The sequence below is a fragment of the Enhydra lutris genome, unplaced genomic scaffold (assembly GCF_002288905.1).
Source record: "Enhydra lutris kenyoni isolate GAN:26980312 unplaced genomic scaffold, ASM228890v2 scaffoldscaffold22, whole genome shotgun sequence".
Taxonomy (NCBI): Eukaryota; Metazoa; Chordata; class Mammalia; order Carnivora; family Mustelidae; genus Enhydra; species Enhydra lutris.
In genome coordinates this window covers 5,969,669-5,993,902 of record NW_019154106.1, presented here as the reverse complement: position 1 = coordinate 5,993,902, position 24,234 = coordinate 5,969,669, and the positions used below count along the sequence as shown (strand labels likewise).

Below are 24,234 nucleotides of genomic sequence, written 5' to 3'. Positions count from 1 at the left end.
CAGGCAGAGAGAGGGGGAAGCAGGCTCCCTGCTGAGCAGAGATCCTGATGTGGGACTCGATCCTAGAACCCTGAGACCATGAGCTGAGCTGAAGGCAGAGGCTTAACCCACTGAGCTACCCAGGTGCCCCTCAAGCCCTACATTGACATAAAGCTCACTTACAAAAATAAAGTTAAAATAAAACAAATCCTCACCATAACCCAATGAGATAGTTACAGTTTACATTTTACAGTTAAGAAAACTGAGGCCCAGAGACAAAAATCGCTCGAGGCTTATGGCTCTTTACTGGAGGAACCTAGAGTTAGATTAAGAATGCTTCTCTCGGGGCGCCTGGGTGACTCAGTGGGTTGAAGCCTCTGCCTTCAGCTCAGGTCATGGTCCCAGGGTCCTGGGATTGAGCCGCTCAGGGGGGAACCTGCTTCCCCCTCTCTCTCTGCCTGCCTTTCTGCCTACTTGTGATCTCTGTCTGTCAAAAAAAAAAAAACCTTAAAAAAAAAAGACTGCGTCTCGCTCCCACAGTCACGGGCAGTTGTGAAGGTTAAATGAAATAGTTACCTCCTACTGGCAAGGAAAACACATTTGCGAGGCTGATTTCTGACTCTTCGTGCTACACTCCAGAGGTCCCGGGGGATTTGGTCCTAACCCCTGGCAGGCCTCAGGGACCCCTCTTCCTGGCTCACTGGCCTCCAGGTTCATGTCTTTCCATTTTCTAACCCTCTGAGCTTGTCCCGCTCCCATAGCCTTTGCACTCACTGTCTCCTCCGCTGGGCACAGTCCTCCCCCAGTCTTTGGTTTGTCCTTCCTGTCATTTTGGTCTCTGTTAAATGACACCTCCTGGGAGAGGCTGTCCCTGACCCCTCCTCCTAAAGCAATCCCTTGATGCACCATCACTCTGCTGTTTTCCCGTCTGCTTTGCTTCCACATTAGCAGGAACAGCACATCCCCAGCAAGTAGCTAGCATAGGGCCTGGCACACACGAGCTGCTCATGAGGAAATGGACAAATCATGCTGGGCACATAGTAAGTGCTCATTAAAACATCATCGCTTTGATTGTCCCGGCCCTGTGTGGGCCCTTGGGTATGGACACGTGAATCAGACCCAGGCCCTTGCCTCAAGTAGTCCATAGTCCATTAGGAATGAGACCCGAAGAGAAATGATTACACCCAGGGAGTGTTGGTAAGCACCCAAGAGGCCCAAACAGTGGTCTGAACACTTAGAGAAGGGAAGATCCCATTCACCTTTGAGGGAATCAGGGAAGGTTCTGGTGAGGAAGTGGTTAAACTAAGCCTGTAGAGCAGGTAGCGTTTTCACAGGTATGGGGATGATGATGGTGGTGATGACAAGGAATTTCGAGGACGTCTGTGTGCTTGTCACTGGGTAAAACTTTGGATGGATGAACTCATCGACCCCAGGAGGAAGTTATTGCCCCCATTTTTCAGTTGGAAACTGAGACACTGAGCGGCCATGCATTCGCCAGGATTTGAACGTGTGCCGTCTGAACCCAAAAGCTGTGCTCTTAGCTACGTATACCCCACAGGGCCACGAAGCACAGCAGGGCCTGTGAGTGGGTGGAGTAGTGGAACCATGTTGGAGGGAAATGCTTCCCATGAGCATTCAGGCGACCTTTGGAACAGCCCATGAGTTCAGTGGGTACCCTTTTGGCTCCGCTGGGTGCTCGAGAGAATGTTGCTAGTGGTAGCTAGTGCTCGAGCGTTCACTCAAGGCATTACTGTACCCAATCACGGTAGCTTCTTGAGAGAGGAGGTATTGTGTTCACCCCTACTTTACAGGTGAGGAAAATGAGGCTTAGTGAGTTGTGAAACTTGCCCAAGGTCCCACAGTAGACAGAGATAAAACAATTGTCGGACTGTAAGCTCCCGGAGGCCAAGGACCGTCTGTCTAACCTTACATGACACCAGAGTATATACTTATTAAGTGAATGAATGAGCGAATGAATGTAACAATTCATTGAATACTCCCCCTTTAATGCTTCCTTCTTCCTAGGGTTATTGCAAGGATTAAATAAGATAATAAAACACTGAGCACTTTTTGGCACAGGGTAAGAGGTCAGGAAAAACCACCTGCTCCTAGGGTTATGATTGTGATTATCTGCTTCCTATTAAGACCTTTTCCTGCTGCCTTTTCTCCGTCTCTGCAGGTTCAGAAGTGCAGCTTCTCGAGTATGAGGCCTCGGCTGCTGGCCTCATCCGATCCTTCTCTGAGCGCTTCCTGGAGGATGGGCCCGAGTTGGAGGAGGTCCTCACCCAGCTGGCCACAGCCGATGCCCGCTTCTGGAGGTTCCCCAGTGAGGCCCCATCTGGCCAGGCTTGAGACAGATTTATGCAGCAACTCCCCCAACTCCATCAAATCAGGGCCACAAGTAGCCCCTCCTTTCCTGGGTATGCTGGGGGAGGAGCTGGAGCTTGGACCTTGGTGCTACCTCAGCCGAGGGTGGTGACACTAACCCCTTCCATTTGTCGGCACTTTCCAGTTTCCCGAGTGCTTCTCCTGTGTTGTTTCATTTGATCTGCACTGCCCTTGGTAGAGTGGGCAAGGCCCACCCAGCTCCTTACCCTGCTTCCCAGATGAGGGAATGGAAATTCCGAGAAGCGACCTGTCTAGATGCTACAGGACTCAAAATGCCTCCCAATCCAGTGCTCTTCATGTGTTGCTTTTATATCCAGAAAATAAACACAAGAAACAACCACCATCTTTGCAATTTGTGTGAATCCTTGCCTCACTTCTCTTTTGCTCCCAGCAGGGTAAAGGGATCAAAGCCTGGGGAAGGTCAGTTTTAGGGCCCCTCTACAACAGGATTTTGATATCACCTCTAAAGGATGAGACACAGGCACAAGGAGGAACGTGGCACAATTTTTACAGTCCTCCTTTGTGGTGTATCCTGTATTTAAAAATATTCCAGGAACCCTAACGCTGGAAACTCTCAATTTCAGTCCGTCCTAGGATTTAATCTCTCAACCCTGTGCTCTGTTTCTCTGAACCCAGACCTGTAGAATAAGATGGGAAGAAAGGTCATACTCCCTTTACAGCCAGGTTAACCCTGAGGACAAAGGGGTGTGAGATTTGTTTCACTTTTCAGGGACACTAGAAGGGCTGCTTCAAGGCGAGAGGGTCCTGCCAATAATCCAGAGATTGCAGGGCCCAGCGGTTCCAGCTGGGAAGGAGCAAAGAGAAACCATACGATCTGGGATGAGGGATTGCGCCTCAGCAGGGTAAACCAGCTAAGAGGCCGTCATTCCCTGCCTGCCTGGTGGCCTCTCAGCTCTGGGCAGGAAAGCCGAGCGCCCGGAACCTTTGTACGTGCTCTTCCCAGCGCGCTTCCCAGAGCCCGGGCGCTTTTGGGCGTTGCGCGGTGGCTGGCCGGAGCCTGTTACCAAGGCGACGCCTGCAAAGATGGCGGCTGCGTCTTCGTCGGATTCCGACAGCGGCCGAGCTGAGAGGTGAAGGCCGGGGTCCTCGAGGCCGTCTTTCCTACAGATGTAAAGAGGGGGGGCTTGGACCCCGGGATCTGGTCTCCTTCGCTTCTCGAAAAGCTCTGGCAGTCATTGAAGGGATCTTAGGGAACAAATAGGGAAACTGAGCCCCGAGGAGTGAATGAATGGGCTTGTGCGAGTGACTCGAGGTCACTCAGTGAGTCTCTGGAGGAGCCTGGACTTGGCCCCAGGCGTCTGCACCCCCATTTCAGAGCCCCCTGCACACGTCACGCTCAGAGACTAGATCCCGCAAAGTGTTTTTTCCCCTCCCTTGGGACTCAGCCGCCACCTCTTTCCCCTCCTCTCGCAGCAATGAGGCAAGTTCGAAATGGCTGGACGCACACTACGACCCCATGGCCAACATCCATACCTTTTCCGCCTGCTTGGGTGAGTCTCTGGGACCAGGAGATGGAGCGGAGTAACGGCTCTGTAGCGAAGTCTCAAGGATTGGGAAACTCTGGCTTACGGTCCTTTTGTGTTTTCCAGCGCTGGCAGATTTGCACGGGGATGGGGAGTACAAGGTAAGCAAGCACCTGACCCCAGCAGAAAAAGAACTGGGGCGTGGGAGAGCGTGAGAACTGACATTTCCTGATGGCTCCAGAAGAGTTCAGCATAATCTGGAACCCATGTGTACGCTGAAAAAGTACATTTAGTGTCCAGTGTTATTTTTATGTGGATAGTCAAGAGAACCTGTTGATTTCATAGTGGACTGCACAAAGGAAAGCAGAACAAAATGCTGTTGGGGATTCTACTAAGACAAAGCCTCTTAATTTTGTTGACTTGTAATTCTTTGCTGGAAGGGCACATCCCTTGGTTGGGGGTGTGGCATTGGAATCTGGCGAGAAAGGAGAAGAGAGGAAAGTGGGAGTTTTATGTTTATTGAAAGGGCATAGATTTTAAGATTAGCCATGAGCTGATAATTGGTGAAGCTGGATGCTGAATATTTGGAGGTTCATTACATGAGTCTCTCTGCTTTCGTATATGTCTGAATCCTTCCATAATAAAAAGGTCGAATTTTAAGTTTAATTTAAAACATAAAGATAGGGGTGCCTGGGTGGCTCAGTGGGTTAAGCCTCTGCCTTCGGCTCGGGTCATGATCCCAGGGTCCTGTCTGCTCGGTGGGGAGCCTGCTTCCCCCTCTCTCTCCGCCTGCCTCTCTGCCTACTTGTTAATAAATGAAATGTTAATTAATTAAAAAATTAAAGATACAGGTTTTTTTTTAAAGATTGTGAAATATTTTGGGCTTACAGAAAGGTAGTTAACCTATTTTAGTATCCCTTTCTGGGCTAGACCCTCTTTGAGCATTTTCCCACACGTAGATATTACTTGTTCTCAACTTGTTAATGGGAAAATGGATTCAGAGAGGATGAGTAAACTTAGCAAATTTGTAAAAAGTGGCAGACCTGGGCCTGTCACATTCCCAGTCATGTGTTTATTCCACTGTTGCTCAGCGGTGGGCAGTGAACCCACAGTGGGCATGCTATTTGGGCCGTTAGAAGATAGCTCTGGAATCACATCCTTCACGGCGGGTACAGTAGAATTCGGTGGACTTTTGCCTCCAAATTCCGGTCCGTAAAGCATTCTGCAATTTGGCAAGCGTCCAGTGAACCCCAATAGTGTGTCACACATTGTACCGACACTAAACTAGGAAATGAATCAGTACACTGTCGGGAGGAGATATGACACTGGCCTCAGTTTGCCCATGATATTGACTGATTGGTCAATATCATGACAATCATAATGACTGATTGCTTGGCCCTGGGTTTATAGCACTGAAAGGTAGAGAAATCGCAGCCTCAATAACTAGCATGAAACATAAGCTGCTTTTGTGTAATCACTTTTTTAATGGTTAGTTTGTTGATTCCAAGCATCTGCCCTAGTGCCTGGCACACATTAGGTACTCAGTAAATATTTGTGGAGTAAACGAGTGGATGCTGAAATCAAAAATATGGAAAGGATGGGAGCAGCAGGGAGAGAATGGTGAGATCTATCTGGAGGTAACAGGGGGCAGTGATAAGTGAACTGGGTATTGAAGAATGAGTGAAATGTATGAAGAAGGTATGGAGGGAAGGAGGGGGAAAGCATTCCAGTCAGAGGAACAGTACAGGTGGAGGCACAGAGGCTTAGAAATCTGTAGCATATTTGGAAAGAGTAAATTTGGAGTTGGAAAGTGAAAACCAGTATAAAATAGGAGTTAAGACCACTGGTTGGGATTCAGACAAACCTAGAGTCTGGTCCCAGCTCTGGGATCTGGTTTCCAGCTTCTTTTCCATCACCTTCCCAGATCAAAGAGGCCTTGAAAGCCTCACTTGAGAGAATGAGCTTGTGTGGCAGCCACAGTAGCTTGGATGATAGATTAGAGGGTGGAAAAGAGGGACCGAGGAGCTTGAGTCTCCTGTCTGTCCACAGAGCACATCGTACGCTGCGTGCGTGCTTGTGTTTCCTTAGCTCAGTTCCCATCTGGAAACCAGGCCTCAGAGGCCCAGATAGGAGTTTCCAGCACCCCACTGACTTCAGCCACCCTCCACTGTCCAGAATAGTGCCTGGCGTGGAGCAGACTCTGAAGAAATGTTTGCTGAATGAATAATGAAAGCATCATCTGCCACCCACTCCTCACTAGCATTCACCAGGTTCCGTAATTCATTACCTCATTTGATTTTCACTGCAAGCGTCATGAGGTAGATAGTCCCCTCTTGCGGGTGGGAAGACTGAGGCTTAGAGAGTTTAATCAGCTTTTCCAAGGTCACACGTCTTGCAAGCCTTATTACAAAATCTCCTTGCCCCCGACTTGGCGCACTGGTGTGTGAGTGAATGAATGTGCGCCAGTAAAAAGGCTAAGCCCGAAAAAATTTTTTAAATCTAAGAAATAAATAAAATAAAATAAAATAAGTCTAAGCCTGAGAAAGGAGTCAGTGGAGGGGTCTTTAGATCTTGAGTCTGGAATAAGCCAGCCTCTTTCTACAGCTGGTGGTGGGGGACCTTGGCCCCGGTGGGCAGCATCCCCGCCTGAAGGTGCTCAAGGGACCCACAGTGCTGACTGAAAGTCCTTTACCTGCACTGCCAGCTGCGGCCGCCACCTTCCTCATGGAGCAACACGAGCCCCGGACGCCAGCTCTAGCACTCGCCTCAGGCCCTTGTGTGTATGTATATAAGAATCTTAGGCCCTACTTCAAGTTCAGCCTGCCCCAGTTGCCTCCAAACCCCCTGGAGCAAGATCTTTGGAACCAGGCCAAGGAGGTAAGTGATGTCAGGGGTAGGAATAAGAAGGCAAAAATGCGGCCACTGAGTCCTCATTCCCTGCCTGACTCTGGAGCTCACAGGCTTACCTTTCTTCCTTGCTGTTGTAGGACCGGATTGACCCCTTGACCCTGAAGGAGATGCTGGAAGGCATCCGGTGAGAGCCCACTTACCCCTTCATATGCCTCCCACCCCTCCCGCAGTCCCCCAGACCCTCTCCTTCATCCCAGTGCTCTCCGTCTGATCCCCAGGGTCCTGTTTCTCCACTAAATCTGCCATGTTTGCCCCTTTCCTTTCAGGGAGAAGGCAGAGGTGCCTTTGTCTGTACAGTCCCTCAGGTAAGGGCCCTGTGGAGGGTCGGGCCTCCCGAAGCCACGGGGGGAGAAGGTGGCTAAGGAGTGGCCTGTGGAGGGAAGTAGCCCAGGCCATGCACCTGCCAGTTCTCTGTGCGCACAGGTTTTTACAGCTGGAGCTGAGTGAAATGGAGGCATTTGTGAGCCAGCACAAGTCCAAGTCCATTAAGCGGCAGGTAACGTCCCTTCTCTCTTGATTTCCCTCTAAAAAAATATGGACAGTTTTTAAAAGACAATGTAACATCAGTGGTAGCTTCTGCAACCAAACCCGACTCAGTTCACTCTGCAGTTTCCTTTCCAGCCTGTGGCACACGTATACGGTCACAAAGCTGCGGAGCCTTCTCCATGTCCTGTTGACGGTGACAGCTTTGAATTGATATATAGTTACATAACTTTACATAACGTCTCTTGTCTTAAGAGTAAAGGTAATATGTTCTCATAAGCGAATAAAGAGAAGTATAAAGGAGAAGTATAAATGACTATAATCTCACCACCCAGAGGTCCTCGTTCTTACTATTTGGGTACATTTTCTTCATAAATATGCTTTATAATTTGCTTCCCTTGAGTACATAACAGTGTATCTTGAGCATTTAAATAGTCTTTAAGAACTCTATTCTTAATGGCCCCTTAATTATTTCATTGATTATTAATTATTCCATTCATAGTTTATGGAACTATTCATGTATACTGGATAAGAAATGTATCCCTTTTATTCACTTCATGTTTTTCTTAGTTATGATTTTAATGGTTTTATTGGTGAACGTGTTCATGAAAGTCTGGTGGTTACTGACCTAGGGGCTGACCCTCAGTCCAGTCCCAGAGCTGCTCTCTGTGGTTCAGAAAGCCTCATGGGAACCCTCCCCTTCTGTAGAAGCCACTCAAACCAAACACATGGACCAATGCATGCGTTAGTTTTTGGCTAGCCTTAGACCAACGCTGTTCTCTCCTGCCAACCAGCAGCTCGGAGCCACAGTTACCAATATCTTTGAGCACTTACAAAATCATGAAGTAAATTAATTATTGCTTAAAAGATGCAGTTTGGGGGAGGGAAGAAATCTTTCCAAGATACATATGTCATGATTATATATTTGGGCGCCATTACTATCCACATTTCTATAACCTTTCTCTTTCCACCAGGCATTAGAATGATTCCTCTCTTTTAATCTTAAAGATAATCACACAATGAGCAGTTTTATCTTACAAAAGAGGTATTTTGGTCCTGCTAGATTATTTTCGTAGGAGAAATTCCTAAAAAATGGACCATCCTCTTCTCTTTTGGTTTTTTCTCCAATCACAATCACAAAAGGAACATGTGCACGCTGTAGAAATTCTAGAAAGGCACAATGAAGAATTAAACATCACCTGTGATTTCATTGTCCAGAGATAACCAGTTTTTGTATTTATGAGTTTAGCCTTCCGGCATGGTTTTTTATTCAGATATTTTCTAATCTAGGATTATACTGACATAACGCTTTACCTATTTTTCTCTCTTAGTACATTAGAAATGTTCTGGTTGTCATTGAATCTTCCTTTAAAATGTGATTTTTACTTTTATTTTTTATTTATTTTTTTAAAAGATTTTATTTATTTATTTGACAGACAGAGATCACAAGTAGTCAGAGAGGCAGGCAGAGAGAGAGAGGGAAGCAGGCTATCCACAGAGCAGAGAGCCCGATGTGGGGCTCGATCCCAGGACCCTGGGATCATGACCTGAGCCGAAGGCAGAGGCTTTAACTCACTGAGTCACCCAGGCACCCCTAAAATGTGATTTTTAAAGTCACTACATGGTTTTTGATCACATGGAAATTTGTAATTGACTTAAACAAGCCTCTTTTTTAGAAAATTAGATTTGTTGCAATTAACGCTTTTGCACATGAAACGTCCATCCCATCTCTGGTGCTCTTCCTCCTCCTTTGCCCTCTTTCTTCCCTCCTTTGGTATTCTGGAGGTGTCTGTGGGGATGGCGTTTGGGGATCCCCTGGGTGACTCCTGAAGTCCTCCTGCAGACAGTCATCACCACCATGACCACCTTAAAGAAGAACCTGGCCGACGAGGATGCTGTGTCCTGCCTGGTGCTGGGCACCGAGAACAAGGAGCTCCTGGTACTGGACCCAGAGGCCTTCACCATTTTGACCAAGGTCAGTGTGGGGCCTGGCCCTGGGCACAGCTGAGGCCTAGGCTGCGTTCCCTCCCTCTGTTCCCCCACATCTTCTGCCCACAGTTCTTGGTAATACATGTTGTAGAAAACATAAAATATAGATAAGCATAAAGAAAAAAATATACGTCCAAGAAAATACCACCACCCACAGTATCTACTATTAAAGTATTGGTATGTCTTTCCAGAAATTTCATATTGCGACACAGATCTATAACGTATAAATACATTTTTTTACAAATATGACTTAGTGGGGGCGCCTGGGTGGCTCAGTGGGTTAAAGCCTCTGCCTTCGGCTCAGGTCATGATCCCAGGGTCCTGGGATCGAGCCCCGCATCGGGCTCTCTGCTCCGTGGATAGCCTGCTTCCCTCTCTCTCTCTGCCTGCCTCTCTGCCTACTTGTGATCTCTGTCTGTGAAATAAATAAATAAAATCTTTAAAAGAAAAAAATGACTTAGTGGTACGGGATCGTATAACCTGCCCTTTTCACATAATGGTAGCCCATCAATGTCTGTCCATATGTATATATAAAACCAAACCAGCCATTTTTTAAAGATTTTTAAAAGAATGTATTTATTTATTTGATAGAGGGTGAGCAAGTGAGAGAGAGAGAACAAGCTGGAGGAGGGGCAGAGGGAGAGGGAGAAGCAGGCTCCCTGCTGAGCAGGGAGTCTGACATGGGGCTCAATCCCAAGTCCTGGGATCATGACTTGAGCTGAAGGCAGACGCTTAATGATTGAGCCACCTGGGCACTCCCGCCCCTTTTTTCCTAAAGATTTCTGTGCATCCTCATCTAACTACTTCTTTAGGATACATTCCTAGAAGTGGCAATGTTTCATCAAAGGGGATAGACTTGAAGGCTTCTGCTGCATGTTGCCGAGTTTCCCTCCAGAAAAACTGAATAAGCTTAAACTGACCCACGGTGACTGAGGAGTTTGGGAATTTGGACAAGGAACCAACTCAGAGGAGTTATTTCAAGGTGAGGAAGGACAGGGGTGCCAGGAAAACTGGAATGTTTGAGCCTCTCCTTTGCAGATGAGCCTACCCAGTGTGCCTGTCTTCCTGGAGGTTTCTGGCCAATTCGATGTGGAGTTCCGGCTTGCCGCCGCCTGCCGTAACGGAAACATCTATATCCTGAGAAGGTAGCTGCATCGTGGTCTCTGGGGCCAAGAGGAGCATCTCAGAACCCCGATGGTTTTAGGGGCTTTGGAGCTGGTATTCGGGAGTGGAAAAGCTCTTTCCACTGCAGCTCCCCAGCTGGGAACTTGACAGAGAAGGCTGAGCTCATGTGCGTAGGGGGCCATCTGGAGGCTTGTGTGATGGGGACCGGCAAAGTGAGAGACTGGGCAGGGCCGCTATAACGCATGAGAGGTACCGCCAGAGATGGGAAGAAGTAAAAATAGCCTCCTGTGGCCGTCCGGCTTTATAGGTACGGAACGTGTCTTTGCGCATTAGGTTGATACTCCTTACAACATTCGTCTTCCAATTCCAGAAATATCTTTGAGCACCCACTATGTATTAAGCATTATGTAAGGTATCAGGGATGTATTGATGTATTGTTAAATGATATAAATGTAGTCCTTGCGTGCTTTGGAGGAAAAATACAAGCTCAGTGGGAAGAAATAGCAGGGCCAGGATGATCGGTGAGCACCGGTCTGCGGAGATAATGTGGAAGGTTAAGAAGGAGCCAAGTGTTCGAAAAGTGGGGAAGAAGTGTTGTAGGCGGAGAAAACTTAAGCAAATTCAAGATGGGAAAGATACTGGTGTGTGCCCCTGAAGCTTGATGGGCAAGGAGGAGGGTGGAAAGAGGTGTGCGGAGACCAGGTCTGACTCGTGCATGGCCCTGCTAGGACATGGTAAGGATTTAGAATTTGGAAAACTATTATGGGGTTTTAATCAGAAGAATGACGCGAGCCATTTATATTTTTAAGAGATTGCTCTGCTGGGTGGAGAGTAGATTGGAAGGAGGCCCAGAGACCAGAGGGAGGCTCTCAGATGGGATATGATCATCAGACTTGGTGATGAAGAAAGGGGAGCCATAGCCTGTGATTGGTTGGCTGGAATTACCCCTTCTTTCTGGATAAGAGAAACTAAGATTCAGAAGCCAGGAAACCAAAAACAGGGCATTTACACAGAGCAGACTTCTCACGCATTTCTGATGAGTTGGTGAACTGCCTCCTCTAGCACCTCGTCTAGCCGAAGGTACACTCACGGCAAACTGTTCAAGGCCAGGTTCTCACACAGATCACTGCAATGAAGGCAGCAGGGAGACGGGGAAAGAAAACACACTTTATGTTATCCAAGGTCACACAGGGGCCAAGTGGTAAAGGTGGAAATAATACTACGGTCATCTCCTTTGGGGCCAAGGTTCCTTCTGGGATAGTTGGTGAGGCTTAGAAAGAGGAGGGTCTGCCAGGGAAGGAGAGGAGGTTTCTCTGGGGCTTGGAGAGTGTGTCTTTATCCCACAGAGACTCCACGCGCCCCAAGTACTGCATCGAGCTGAGCGCCCAGCCTGTGGGGCTCGTCCGGGTACACAAGGTCCTGGTGGTCGGCAGCACCCAAGAGAGCCTGCATGGCTTCACCCACAAGGTGTGGCTTTCCCCACCCCGTCCACGTGTGTCTCCCTGGTTCCCCTTCAGCAAGAGATTCCTTCTGGCGTCCCTTTCCCTGGAACTCCAGCCACCCCTTCTTTCCACGCCATGCCCTGAACCCCCCCAAGTTAAGAAGCTCTTCCTTCCCAGGGTAAGAAGCTGTGGACAGTGCAGATGCCAGCAGCCATCCTAACCATGAACCTCCTAGAGCAGTGCTCACGGGGCCTGCAGGCCGTCATGGCTGGGCTGGCCAACGGAGAAGTCCGCATTTACCATGATAAGGCCCTGCTGAATGTCATCCGCACCCCGGTGAGCTGCTCACTCCTCTTTGCCCCCCATTCCCACCTCTGGGACATCTTAGCTGCCTCTCCTGATCCCTCTCCACCTGATGGCCTTGACTTTTTATGCATTTTTTTTTAAGATTTTATTTATTTATTGGAGAGAAAAAAAGCATGAGCATGAGCAGAGGCGGGGGTCAGAGGGAGGCAGGCAGAGGGAGAGAGAGAAGCAGACTCCCCACTGAGCAGGGACCCTAATACGGGGCTCGATCTCAGGACCCCAAGATGATGGCCTGAGCCAAAGGCAGATGCTTAACCAACAGAGCCACCCAGGTGTCCCTTGACGTCTTTCAGAAACATTTGTTGAACATCTCATAAGCATAACTCACTCTATTCTGGGGATAAAATGATGTCTAAATCCTGCCTTCGGGGAATTTATAATCTAAGGTGACAGCCAACCAGAGTCACAGCTAATTCAAATACAAGCGAGACTAAAGCCGAGCAGAGGACTGACAGAGCTCAGGGGGCCTGGTGACTGGGGTGGTGGGGAAGCACGGGGTGGAACTCGCAAGTCATTTCCCAGAGCAAGTGACAGTTCTGCTGGGCCTCAAAACGGTTTGGCAAGTGGGTGCGTGGAGGAAGAAACTTCTAGACCAGAAACAGCATGAACAAAGGCTGAGAGGCATAAGTATTCTTGATGAAGGAATCCAGGTGGCTTGATGAGTTTGGACCAGAGTTTTTCAGACACTGAGTTGTGACTTATTCAACTCACTTAATGGGTCACAACCAGCAACAGAAAAAAGAAAGCTCAGAGTATATCAGATGTGAAACTTGCATATAGGTATATATAAAGTGTCCTACGTCACAGTGTCAAGTTTGAAAGCAGCTGGTTTGGACCGCAGGCTGTTGGGAGACAGGTGAGGTGGGGTTTGGGGGTGGTAGAGGAGAACAGAAAAGGCAGGCTGGAGTCAGATGTGGAAAGCCTTGAATTGTTCTAACGGGAAAGATAAAAGCCACTGGAAGTTTTTTGGCAGAAAATAGACATGATCGCGTTTTTGAAAGGCAGCAATGTGAAGGACAGCCTGGGGAGAAACACTAGGCTGGGGGCCTATTAGAAAGCTGACCCCAGAAGCCCGGTGACGTTTATTCTGGAACCGTGGCTGTGGCAGTAAGGTTGAAAGGCAGTGAGAAATACAAGACTTATTTGGGAGGCCGCATTGCCCCAGGCCTTACCTGAAATCTCTTTATTATATCATATCTGGGGTCTCCCAGGCTTATCACCCCACCGCAGTCTTGCTCTCCTCTCCAAGCTATTTTCCCCCCTAAACGCTGGTGTCTCCATCCTAGGACGCAGTGACCAGCCTTTGCTTCGGCCGCTACGGGCGGGAAGACAACACCCTCATCATGACTACACGGGGTGAGCAGACTCAGGCCGGGCAGGGGTTTTAGAGTTAGGCGCCAAGGTGATGAGCCAGATCCTGGGAAGGAAGAGGTGGCTGTGACGCCCAGCCAGGCCTGGGTTTGGAAGCAAGGCCTGCAGACACAGTGTCTCCAGTTCCCCCCAGTCTCCCCAGAGCCTGCACAATGCCAGGAACATCACAGTCCATAAGTAACTGCTGAATGAATGAATGAATGAATGAATGAATGGTAAGACACTGTTAAGACACACTGTATTCCTTCTAGAAACCCAGAATCTCAGCAGGAAAACAGACATGGACAGAAATGGCTCTATCTGAGGCAGATTGCTTGGGGAGGACAGACCAGGAAGGACAGATCTGTTCCTGTGTGTCCACTTCCCTAGGCGGTGGCCTGATCATCAAGATCCTGAAGCGTACAGCGGTGTTTGTGGAAGCAGGAGGTGAGGTGGGCCCCCCACCAGCCCAGGCGATGAAACTCAGTGTGCCCCGAAAGACCCGGCTTTATGTGGATCAGACACTGCGAGAGCGGGAGGCTGGCACCGGTGAGACTCAGACTAGGTCTTTTCTCTTCCTTCTTCGTGGCTTTGAAGCAGCAAGAAACAGGTGAACCCTGGGTACCCTGGGTACCCTGAGCCTTGGGAGACGTGGGCAGCCAGCCAGGTCTCTGGAAGCACAGAGAGAGCCTAGGAGGTACACCCTGTCTGCAGTACCTCCCTCCAGGTGGAAGATGTCGGGGATGAGGGCTTGCGCCTTATCAATGCGGAGGAGAAAACAGTTGCTTCTAGATGCAGGAATTCTTACGAGAGAAGTGGAACTGGACCAGGGTTCTTCCTTTTCCTGTTCGGTTTTTCCCTGCTCTAGCATCGTTCTTCCATTCATCTAATACCTGGGATTATGCCCAGTGTTCTGCCAGGTGCCTTGAAATAGGCTAGGCCCGACCTGAGGAGCTCCGTCCCTCTTGCTAATTACATGCTGCATGACAGGTATAGAAGAGGTCTCTGCAAAGAGGTCTCTGGTGGGGCTCACAAGAGTGAGGAAGTTGGCCTGGGAGCCTGGGAGAGGCTTCAGAGAGAGCGGACGTTGGACTTCACCCTGAAATGATTACAAGTCCACCCACCAGAAAGGGGTGGGTAAGAGCGATTCAGGCACAGGACGCTACCTGGATCCAAGGAGTGTCTGCATGTAGTCCCAGGCACGTGCAGGAAGGCGACCAGAAGCAGAAGGTGACCAGAGCAGAGGCTGGCAAGGCAGGTCAGAGCAGGCTCCGAAGGGCCTGGAGTGCAGAGCTAAGATATTTGGTCAATTCTAGGTAGTGGGGGCTGGGAAGGATGTCAAACAGAAAAATACAGTAACTCAGCCAGCTCTGTCTCATAAAGGGACCTTGCTTACACTTGTAAGGGAGAAATTAGAGGATAAAAGAGTTAGCAGGCTATTACAGCCTGGAGAATCCAAGAGAAGCATTTGAAACATTTGAGAAATAATTAGGAAGTTCTCTAAGGTAACCAAATGTAAAATATACCAAAAAAATCAGTAATTTGGTCTATACCAACAGTAACCAGTCAGAAAATATAATGCAGAGTTTCCATTCACAATAGCAACAAAACCCATAGAAATGAACTTAACAAGAAAATGGCAGTCTAAGAAAGAAAGTTACAAAACTCTCCAGGACATAAAAGACTACCGGAATATTTCAATGATGAGACTTCGCAAGGCTCAGGGTAGCAGGACCTAATGCCTAAAGCTGTTCATTAATGAATTAATAGCTTCTAAAATTAATCTAGGAACATAGCCATGTTACAGGGCAAATCCCAATAGGGTTTACTCTGAGGACTTGACCAGTTGGTTTTGTTTTGTTTTGTTTTTTTAATTTTATTTTTATTATTTATTTGACCAAAGAGATCACAAGTAGGCAGAGAGGCAGGCAGAGAGAGAGACGGGGAATTAGGCTCCCCACTGAGCAGAGAGCCCAATGCAGGGCTCGATCCTGTGATCATGACCTGAGCTGAAGGCTGAGGCTTAACCTCTGAGCCACCCAGACGCCCCTGACCAGTTGATGTTAAGAGTAAATCTAAGAATTGGCAGGGGGAGGGGGGAATTAAAGAATGAGGGGACCTGGCCGTCAGGAGAATGATCTGTGAGGCTGTAGGAATTGGCAGTGGTGGTAGGACTACGGGAACTGTCGCCGATCCAGGCCACATCTAGAAAGTCCAAAAACGGACCCTCCTCCGAGTGGAAGGTCCATATATGTTAAAGGTGTTGTTTTAGAATAGTGGGGAGAGGCGAGACTGTCCAAAAAGCATGATCAGGACAACTTGCTTCTAGAAAAACCAAACAGAGCTCTACTTCAAACCAAACACATTCATTCTGGGTAAACTAAAATAAGTTGTAAAAGTACCAGAGGAGAAAGGAAAGATTAATGGTGGGCTACCATAAAGACAGAAAACTTCTGAGCAGCAGAAGGCCCCGCACACAAGGAAAGGAGCAGAATCAGCCTGGGAAACCAGCATGCGAAGTCTGGAAGATTCCCAGGGGGAACAGAGGGAGCACGGGCTCCGGGGATGGCTTTGAGGGAGAGGCCTCGGGCCTTGGCAAATGACGAGCCTCGAGGGCAGGACCTGGGTGACTCGGTGGGTGGGGGGTGTGGAGACTGAGGAAAGGAGATGAGGTGGGTTTCCACGGTGCTGAGTGTGAGGTGTTGGTGTGGGACGTTAGGGTTGCCCAGAGGAGGGGGATGGAGGGCAAGACTCGAGGGGACACCAGCCCTTCCGGCAGAATCTCAGGGGCGGTCCGGGAGACTGGGATTGTGCGTGAGGGCAGTGCGGTGGTCGGAAATCAGGAAGGAGGAAGCCACGTGTGGCCCACAGCGCCCTGTGTCACTGGGAGGCCAGGCCATGTCACCTCCATCTTCCCTTTCCCCACATTCCCTGCCGCGCAGAGCAGGGTCTCGCATGTCTGAGCGGCTGCCCACGCGGGAGACCCCTCTCCCCCACCTCTGCTCCCTCCTACCCTCCTGACCTCTAGCACCAGCCCTTTGTGTCCCTGTCCTCAGCCATGCACCGGGCCTTCCAGACCGACCTCTACCTGCTGCGCCTCCGGACTGCCCGTGCCTATGTGCAGGCCCTCGAGTCCAGCCTGAACCCTGTGTCCGTGACGGCCCGGGAGCCCCTCAAGCTACACGCTGTGGTGAGTGAACACCCCGGGGGGGGGGGTGGTCAGGCCATCTCAGGGCTGGAGGGACAAAGGTCGAGGGTGAGTAGGAACCCCTCAGCCCCAGAGCCAATTCAGAGCCCACAAGGCCTTGTGCCTACGTCTCAGCCCCGAAGGCCCAGAGACCAAGTCTCTATCTTCCTTCAAGCGGGCGCCCTCTCTCCTCTCTGCCATGCTGCCTCTTCCTCAGCGGCTACAGAGTGGGCCAGACTCCTCAGCTCCTTTGGCCCATGCTGTGCCTCACACAGGCCCCTAGATTTGGGCCAGGCTTCGCAAGTAGCCACCAAGGGACATTTCTTCCCGGCACTGGAGGGACTCTCACAGCCAGGCGACGAGGAACAAAGCGGTTCATTCGAGTACCCGCGGGCAGCCTGAGGTGTCGGGACTACCTGGTGCCGGGAGGGGAAGTCCTGAGACTGGCCCAGGCACAGGAGGAGGAGCCCTGCACTCGGACACAAGTGACCGCAAGGTCATCTGGGCTCTGGCCAGGGCTCAGTGGGTCCCAGAGGTGTGCTGCCTGATCCAACCGGGTTTCCGATTTCTCTCTCCCTAAAGGAAGTAGGTGGGGAGGGGGAAACAGGCTGCAGAGCAACTGAGGCTAGGAGGGAGGAAAAAGAAGTCATTGTGGCCACCACAGGACGAGAGCAGGCAGTGGGGACAGCCTGGGAAGACGGGCAGGGATGGTGGTGAGGCCGCAGGTGGGAGCTGGGGCTTCCGTCCCCAGGCCAGCTCTGCCTCTGACAACTGAGTGGCCTGCACCAAGCCCTTTCCCCTCTCTGGGCCTTTGCTGGTCCCTGTACAGAGGAGCCAGCCTCCTGGGCTTCCGAGGGGCCCTGGATGAAGGGCAGGACAGTGCGTTAGAGTAGTTGGAAAAAGGTGACTCGAGGACACGGGTGAGAAAGCTGGAGGGCAGGGCACATGGGATTCAGCGCCCAGGGCTGCGGTTCTAAGGGCTTTCTCCACTCACTCCACCTTCTCCACAGGTTCAGGGCCTGGGCCCCACCTTTAAGCTCACACTTCACCTGCAGAACACGTCAGCAGCCCGACCCATCCTGGGGCTGCTGGTCTGCTTCCTGTACAACGAGGTGCTCTATGCTCTGCCCCGGGCCTTCTTCAAGGTACTGGGCCTCACTGAGACACGGAGTGAGAAAGACCGGGCTGGGGCCTGGGGAGGTGCCCGCAGATCCAAACAGATGGGTGGTGAGGGAGCTGGCCGGGGGCTGCAGCCGCAGACCAGGCTGGGGCAAGGCAGAGATCTCTGGGGGGAATGCCCAAGACATGCCCTGCTGCTTTTCTTCCCGCCTGAGAGAGGTTTCGGGGAGCCACACAGAAGGTTCTGGGAGAACAGCTAGACTCGGGCTCCCACCTGTGCCTCTCTCAGAAACCCGTTGGTGCTGGGATCCCAGAGCCCATCCTGCCTTGCAGCCACACCTGCAGTGGGAATGGGAGCTTCTTTCTGCCCCAAGGAGACTTTCTTCCACAGTGAGGGGCCTGCTTTCCCGCCGGGTCCAGATCGGACCCTAAGTTGGGAGGACCAGAACCCGAGAAAGACTCTGGGACTTGGTTGAGAGTCAAGAGGTCTAGGTTTAATCCTGGACATCCGTGTGGTCCTGAAGCGTCTACTCCCCTCCCTGAACCCCATGCCCCGTGAATGGGCCTGCCCTGCCCGTGCTGCCCCCCAGATTCAGGCTACAGCGAACACAGCTTCTGTAGCAGGCGTGAGAGCGCCCTGGAATCTGGCAAACACTGTCCAGGCACGAGGGCTGATCTCCTTACCTCTTTGTCGCCAAACTCAGGTCCCCTTGCTGGTGCCAGGACTCAGCTACCCGCTGGAGACCTTTGTGGAGAGTCTCAGTGACAAGGGCATCTCAGATATCATCAAGGTGAGTGGCCAGTGAGAGTACATGGGGGGCCAGTGAGACCCAGGTGGACAAGGCCCCCGGGTGGCTGCTGGGTCAGGGTGGCTATCTGCAGCCTCCCGGTCCCCTTCAATAGAGCCCTGGTCGCCTGTGACAGGGGCCAGTACAGACCAGGCCAGGCTTGGGTTTGCAGGGAGCAGGGAGGACAAGGGGCCTGCCCCTCCTGCCACGGGCACTTGCTCTGTAGGTGCTGGTGCTTCGAGAAGGCCAGAGCGCACCCCTGCTGAGTGCCCATATCAACATGCCTGTGAGTGAGGGGCTGGCAGCCGCCTGACCCCCGGACTGGTGTTGAGAGCCCTGCGGAATCAGGACCAGGAAGATACAGCCCCTTGCACCGAGCTGGACAGAGCGAGTGGCCCCAGGCCCATTCCCCAATGTTGGGGCTACAGTTTCCTTCTCCCATGTATCTCGTTTCTCCCCACCTGGCTGTTGGGTGACCTGTAGAAGCAGGTCAGTGAGTACCCAGGAGGCTCAGCTCCTTCCCCTCAGGAAATCCCAGGCATTTGCCCCCTGGACGCCTGCTGCTCCTCCATCTCCCCACTTTTCTCCAGAAATCACACCCAAGTCTGAAGGAGGATCTCTGAAGTGGTAAAGGCGAGAGGAGGGGCATAGGCCCAGCCTTCTCCTTCGCTGCTTTCCTTAGACACATTTACTCGTGTGGCTGCAGGTCAAGGCCAGAATTGGCTACGGCCTGACCTGGGATAATCAGAGGCTTTTTCTTGAGCAAGACTGAGCCCCCTGTTGCTGCCTGGGGTTCTAGAGGCTTGGCTGACGCCTAGCTTGGCTTACAGGCAAATCACATGCTCCGATCTCTCCCTGTGAGCTAAACAAGGGACCTTCCTCTTTCTATTCAGGGGGCCCAGGGAGTGGCTGGCTCCTCACAGGGGGCTTTCCTGAAATTTGGGCTCAACCAAGGTCTTGGGCCTGTGATGCTCCGTGACGATACCCAAGGGAGGAACTGGTGCAGGAGGGCATAGAGGGCCCGTGCAGGGAGCTAGTGACTCCCGCCCCCACCAGGCTTCTGGAGCCCACACAGCTGCTGTCCTGATTTGGATGTTTGTGCCCAGAAAGGGCATCCCAGGAGAGGAAGGCTCAGTTAGAGCAGAGGTGGGGCTGGGGTGCACGGGCGTTTCTGGGGTCCTGGGGAGGTGCACGGGAGGCAGAAGCCCAGATGATTCTTCTGTGCCCTGGAGCCCAGATCAGTCATGTCGGTGGGAAGTTCACTGGGCAGTGTGGTCGGGTGAGAGAACGGAGCTGGGAAGGCATGGACTGGAGGCACTGAGTGCGGCTTAACCTTGAGGGAAGGCACATGTTTAGACCACAAGAACCAGAGACCCACAGTCCTGGCCCTCAGGGCCTCCTGGAGCCCTGGCCGGTCTGCCTGGCCCACCTCTCAGCCCTCTGCAAGGCTGGTGCTACCAGGGCCACCCCGAGCCACTTGTGAGCCAGGACCCTGCCCCTTGAGGGCCTGGATCTTCCTCTGTCTGACCAGGAGCAGCCTCCCGTGTGGTAGGTATCTCAGGCGTGTGGGAAGGAACCAACCCCTTCCGGGCTGCTTTCCCCACATGTAGAAGGAGCAGTTTGAGCAGATTCAGCTCTGGCATCCTGGGAGTTGGGCAGCCCCTCTAGAGGAAATGAGTCAACTGCAGAAAGGAGATATTTGACAGGGTAACTGTGGAGCTCCGGCCCTTGATGCCAAGGGCCCCAACCTAACTGCTGTGCCCAGGCAGTGGCCTCCGTGTCCAGGACACCAGTGAGGGATTGGCACCCACAGCTCACAGCCCACCCCCTAACCCTTCCAAGGAATGCATTCTGGGACCGGGTTAAGAGAAGCAAGTGGGGGAGGGGCGGTGCGTGGGTGGCTCAGTCAGTTGAGCAACTTACTCTTGATCTCAGGGTGGGGAGTTCAGTCCCTGCGTTGGGGTCCGTGCTGGGTGTGGAGCCTACTTAAAAAAGAGAAAGCGTGAGGTCTGGACCAAAGAGAGAGCCCATCCCCCTCCTCTGTGCACAGTCTGGCCGCCGCAGACCTAGATCAGATGGATCAGTTGGATCAGATGGATCAGACGGGTCAGATGGATCAGAGCGGCGAAGGGTCTCTAGCTGGGAGCAAGCAGGCGGTTTGCCCGGAAATGGAGGCGCGGGGAGTGTCACTGGTAGCCGGAGGGATTTCAGCTTCACCCGAAGAACTTCTGAGGGAGCTTAGCAGAGTCGGAAAGACCTGCCCTAGAAGGAGATGAGCCCCTCGTCTCTGGGACGGGGCTAGCTCTTCGCAGGGTTTGTGTGCTGGGCGACGTGACTGTCGACTCTCTCCTACCCCAATCAAGGGATGACTTGTGAACTTGGAACAGAAAGTCTGATCTGGGTTCTGTTCGTAGCTCTTTCGTGATGAGGAGAGTGGAGAAACTTCCAAAGCCCAGCGCCTCTTGAGAGTCTGTGTGATTTGATACGACGTACCTGTGTGAACTGTGCCCCTGTGGACAAGTGGAGCAACAGGAAACCAGGGCGGTGCGTGCCACCCAGGGCCCTCACTAGTCAGAGCTTCAGGAGGCTGTCGACTTTGGGGATGACGGGGGTTGGTATCTTTGTAAAACGTATTTTTCTAAAAACATACCTACTTAGCACTATGGAGTTAGTTTACAAGAAAATAGCCTCTGCCCATTACCCACGACTGCTCCCTTGCTACAGTCATTTTCAGTTCTCTTAGCTATTATTTTTTTCAGTGATTTCTCTGAGCTCAACATGAGGCTTGAATTCACAACCCCAAGTTCAAGAGTCACGTGCTCCACTGACTGAGCCAGCCAGGCACCCCATTAGCTATTTATTTTAAAAATAGGCTTCAGTGGGATGCCTGGGTGGCTCAGTGGGTTAAAGCCTCTGCCTTCGGCTCAGGTCATGATCCCTGGGTCCTGGGATCAAGCCCCACATCGGGCTCTCTGCTCAGCAGGGAGCCTGCTTCCGCCTCTCTCTGTCTCTGCCTACCTCTCTGCCTACTTGTGATCTCTGTCAAATAAATAAATAAAATCTTTTAAAAATATGCTTCAGGGCACCCGGGTGGCACAGTTGGTTAAGCATCCAGCTCTGATTTTTGACTCAGGCCACGATCTCAGGGTCAGGACATCGGGCCCTGTGTTGGGCTCCACACTGAGCAAGAAGTCTGCTTAGGATTCTTTCTCTCCCAGGCGCCTGGGTGGGTCAGTTGGTTAAGCATCTGCCTTCAGCTTGGGTCATGATTCTAGAGTCCTGGGATCAAGCCCTACATCGGGCTGCCTGCTCATCAGGGAGTCTGCTTCTCCCTCTCCCTTTGTTCCTCCCCCTGCTTGAGCTCTTTCACTCACTCACTCTCTCTAATAAAATCCTTAAAAAAAAAAAAAAAAAAGATTCTCTCTCTCCCTCTATTCCTACTCTGCCCCCTGCTCTTGTTCTAAGAAAAAAATGAGAAATTTAAATATATATATATATATATATATATATATATATATATATTTGCTTATACTACTCTTGCTTGATTTCTCATTCTAGACACTGTCTGTTGGCTCTCTTGTAACAGATGAGCCTTTAGCTCCCTTGTGACAGGACCTTGCTCCCTTCTTGCCCCAATTTTTAGGTAAATTAATACTCACTGTTTAAATTGCTATTTATATTATTATGTGAAAGTTATTCAATGTAGAGTCAAAAATTGGGATATAATTAAATTACTTTTGAATTTTTCATGGAGTTAACAATTGCCTTTTTCTTTTTCTTTCCTTTGCTTCCTTTTCTGTATATACCAATTGTTCATTCTTCCCCCATCCAGTCTAACAGTTCTTTTTTTCTGGACACTTTCTTTCATCCCCTGCCTCAGTGAGAACTGTTTGCTCCCTAAAACTGCTGCAGAGCATTTCTCCTGACTAGATGCTCTAGTTCCCAGACCCCGTGTCTTCATCTTTCATAGTTCTTTTACCCCTCGTTTGGTGAAGCATATCCACAAGTACCTTCTCTAAAAAGTCACTAGACTTAAAATTTTTAAAACATGGTCTAAAAAAATCTTTATTCCATTCATCCATGTGTGATAGCAGGTCATAAAATTAGAAGTTGAAAATAATTTCACACAAGAAAATCATTTTTGGGGCGCCTGGGTGGCTCAGTGGGTTAAAGCCTCTGCCTTCGGCTCAGGTCATGATCTCAGGATCCTGGAATCAAGCCCCACATCAGGCTCTGTGCTCAGCAGGGAGCCTGCCTCCCCTTCTCTCTCTCTACCTGCATCTCTGCCTACTTGTGATCTCTGTCTGTCAAATAAATAAACAAAAATCTTTTTAAAAAATCATTTTTAAGGCAGTTATTTCCTTGTGTTCAGATTTCTGGTAATGCTGTTGAGAAGTTTCATACCATTTTTACTCCTGACCTTCTCTTTCTCTGAGGTTCTGAAATGTCAGGACGTGCCGTACTGTGTGTCATTATGTGTTGTGCTGTAGGGTGGAGATGTATATCCTTCACTTCTACAAACTTTTGTTTTCTTGATGATTTCTTCCCATTGTCTCTGTTCACTCTGGAATTCTCATTAAACCCAGCACCTGATAAATGGTTAATTCCAGAGTGAACAGGATTGATCATCTATTTTAATTCTCTCTGTTCTCACATTGTCTTTCTGTCTGAGGGATTTTTATCTTTCTGCTCTTCTCTGGAACTGTTTTTAAGATTCCATTATTTTAATTTTCAACTCTTTCTGTTCTCTGTTCAATCTTTATCTATATTATCTCTTCAAAGACATTAGTTGAGCCCAGCAAACCATCAGTCAACAACTGACTTCTAGGGAGTTACTTCAATAACAACAGAATACACATTTTTTTTCTCAAGCTCACATGGAACAATAACCAGAACAGACCACATTCTGGTCTATAAAATATGCCTTAACCAATTTAAAATAATCAAAAGAATACATTGCTCTCAGGTCAAGATGTAATTAAACCAGAAATCACTAACAGAAGGATAGCTGGAAAATCCCCAAATACTTGGAAATGAAACAACAAACTTCTACATAACACATGAATGAAAGAAGAGATCTCAAGAAAAATTTAAAGATCTTTTGAACTGAATGAAAATGAAAACACAAGTTACCAAATTTGTGGGACTCAGCAAAAGCAGTGCTTAAAGGGAAATGTACAGCACTGAACGCATGTTTTAAAAAAGAAGAAAGATCTAAGATCAATAACTTAACTTTCCACCTTAGGAAATAAGAAAAGAGCAAAATAAGTCCAAAGTAAGCAGGAGGAAAGAAAAGAAAAAATAATTAGAGCAGAAATCAATAAAGTTGAAAATGGGAAATTAGTAGAGAAAATCAAAACTAAAAGCTGGTTCTTGGAAATCTCATCAGATTTCTATATCATCATCAAATCTCATCTCATGCCTATCTCTAAGTTTAATGAGAGGTAGAAGCAGGAGAAAAACCTCTTCTGAGAATTTTTGCCCATAAGCCAGCCTGACTAGGTTTACAACCTAAACTGACAATACCTGGGTGGTCCAAAAGACCCACAGCTGAAAAGTTAGTATAAAGTGGTGCAGGGGGGTCTGGGTGGCTCAGTTGTTAAGCGTCTGCCTTCAGCTCGGGT

The 24,234-nt window shown here is 49.9% G+C and overlaps 2 protein-coding genes across 5 annotated transcripts in view; both read left to right on the top strand.

Annotated features, from left to right (window-relative positions):
* Nucleotides 1-2,710, top strand: part of LOC111149678 (dipeptidyl peptidase 3) — a 30,267-nt gene extending 27,557 nt beyond the window's left edge. For 3 of the 4 annotated variants that reach the window (XM_022506896.1, XM_022506897.1, XM_022506898.1), the window contains exon 18: nt 2,159-2,710. In XM_022506896.1, coding sequence (XP_022362604.1) covers nt 2,159-2,331 — 173 coding nt within the window. In that variant the 3' untranslated portion in view covers nt 2,332-2,710. The remainder of the gene's footprint in view (nt 1-2,158) is intronic. The other variant, XR_002640771.1, reaches the window with a different exon arrangement.
* Nucleotides 2,711-3,411: 701 nt separating this feature from the next.
* LOC111150133 (Bardet-Biedl syndrome 1) lies at nt 3,412-20,489 on the top strand. Its single transcript, XM_022507510.1, has 17 exons — nt 3,412-3,458; nt 3,802-3,878; nt 3,978-4,012; nt 6,456-6,728; nt 6,839-6,885; nt 7,028-7,066; nt 7,185-7,257; nt 9,088-9,219; nt 10,272-10,378; nt 11,705-11,825; nt 11,978-12,136; nt 13,453-13,522; nt 13,907-14,065; nt 16,573-16,706; nt 17,714-17,848; nt 18,527-18,613; nt 18,837-20,489. The coding sequence occupies exons 1-17, from the start codon at nt 3,412-3,414 to the stop codon at nt 18,921-18,923; spliced, it is 1,782 nt and encodes a 593-aa protein (XP_022363218.1). The 3' UTR covers nt 18,924-20,489.
* The last annotated feature ends 3,745 nt before the right edge of the window (nt 20,490-24,234 follow it).

Excerpts from the sequence above, each read along its gene's own strand:
- LOC111150133 (XM_022507510.1), top strand. The coding sequence starts at position 3,412 with ATGGCGGCTGCGTCTTCGTCGGATTCCGACAGCGGCCGAGCTGAGAG. Across the intron at positions 10,379-11,704 it reads AACATCTATATCCTGAGAAG|AGACTCCACGCGCCCCAAGT; the intron begins GTAGCTGCATCG and ends TTTATCCCACAG. Across the intron at positions 11,826-11,977 it reads TGCATGGCTTCACCCACAAG|GGTAAGAAGCTGTGGACAGT; the intron begins GTGTGGCTTTCC and ends CTTCCTTCCCAG.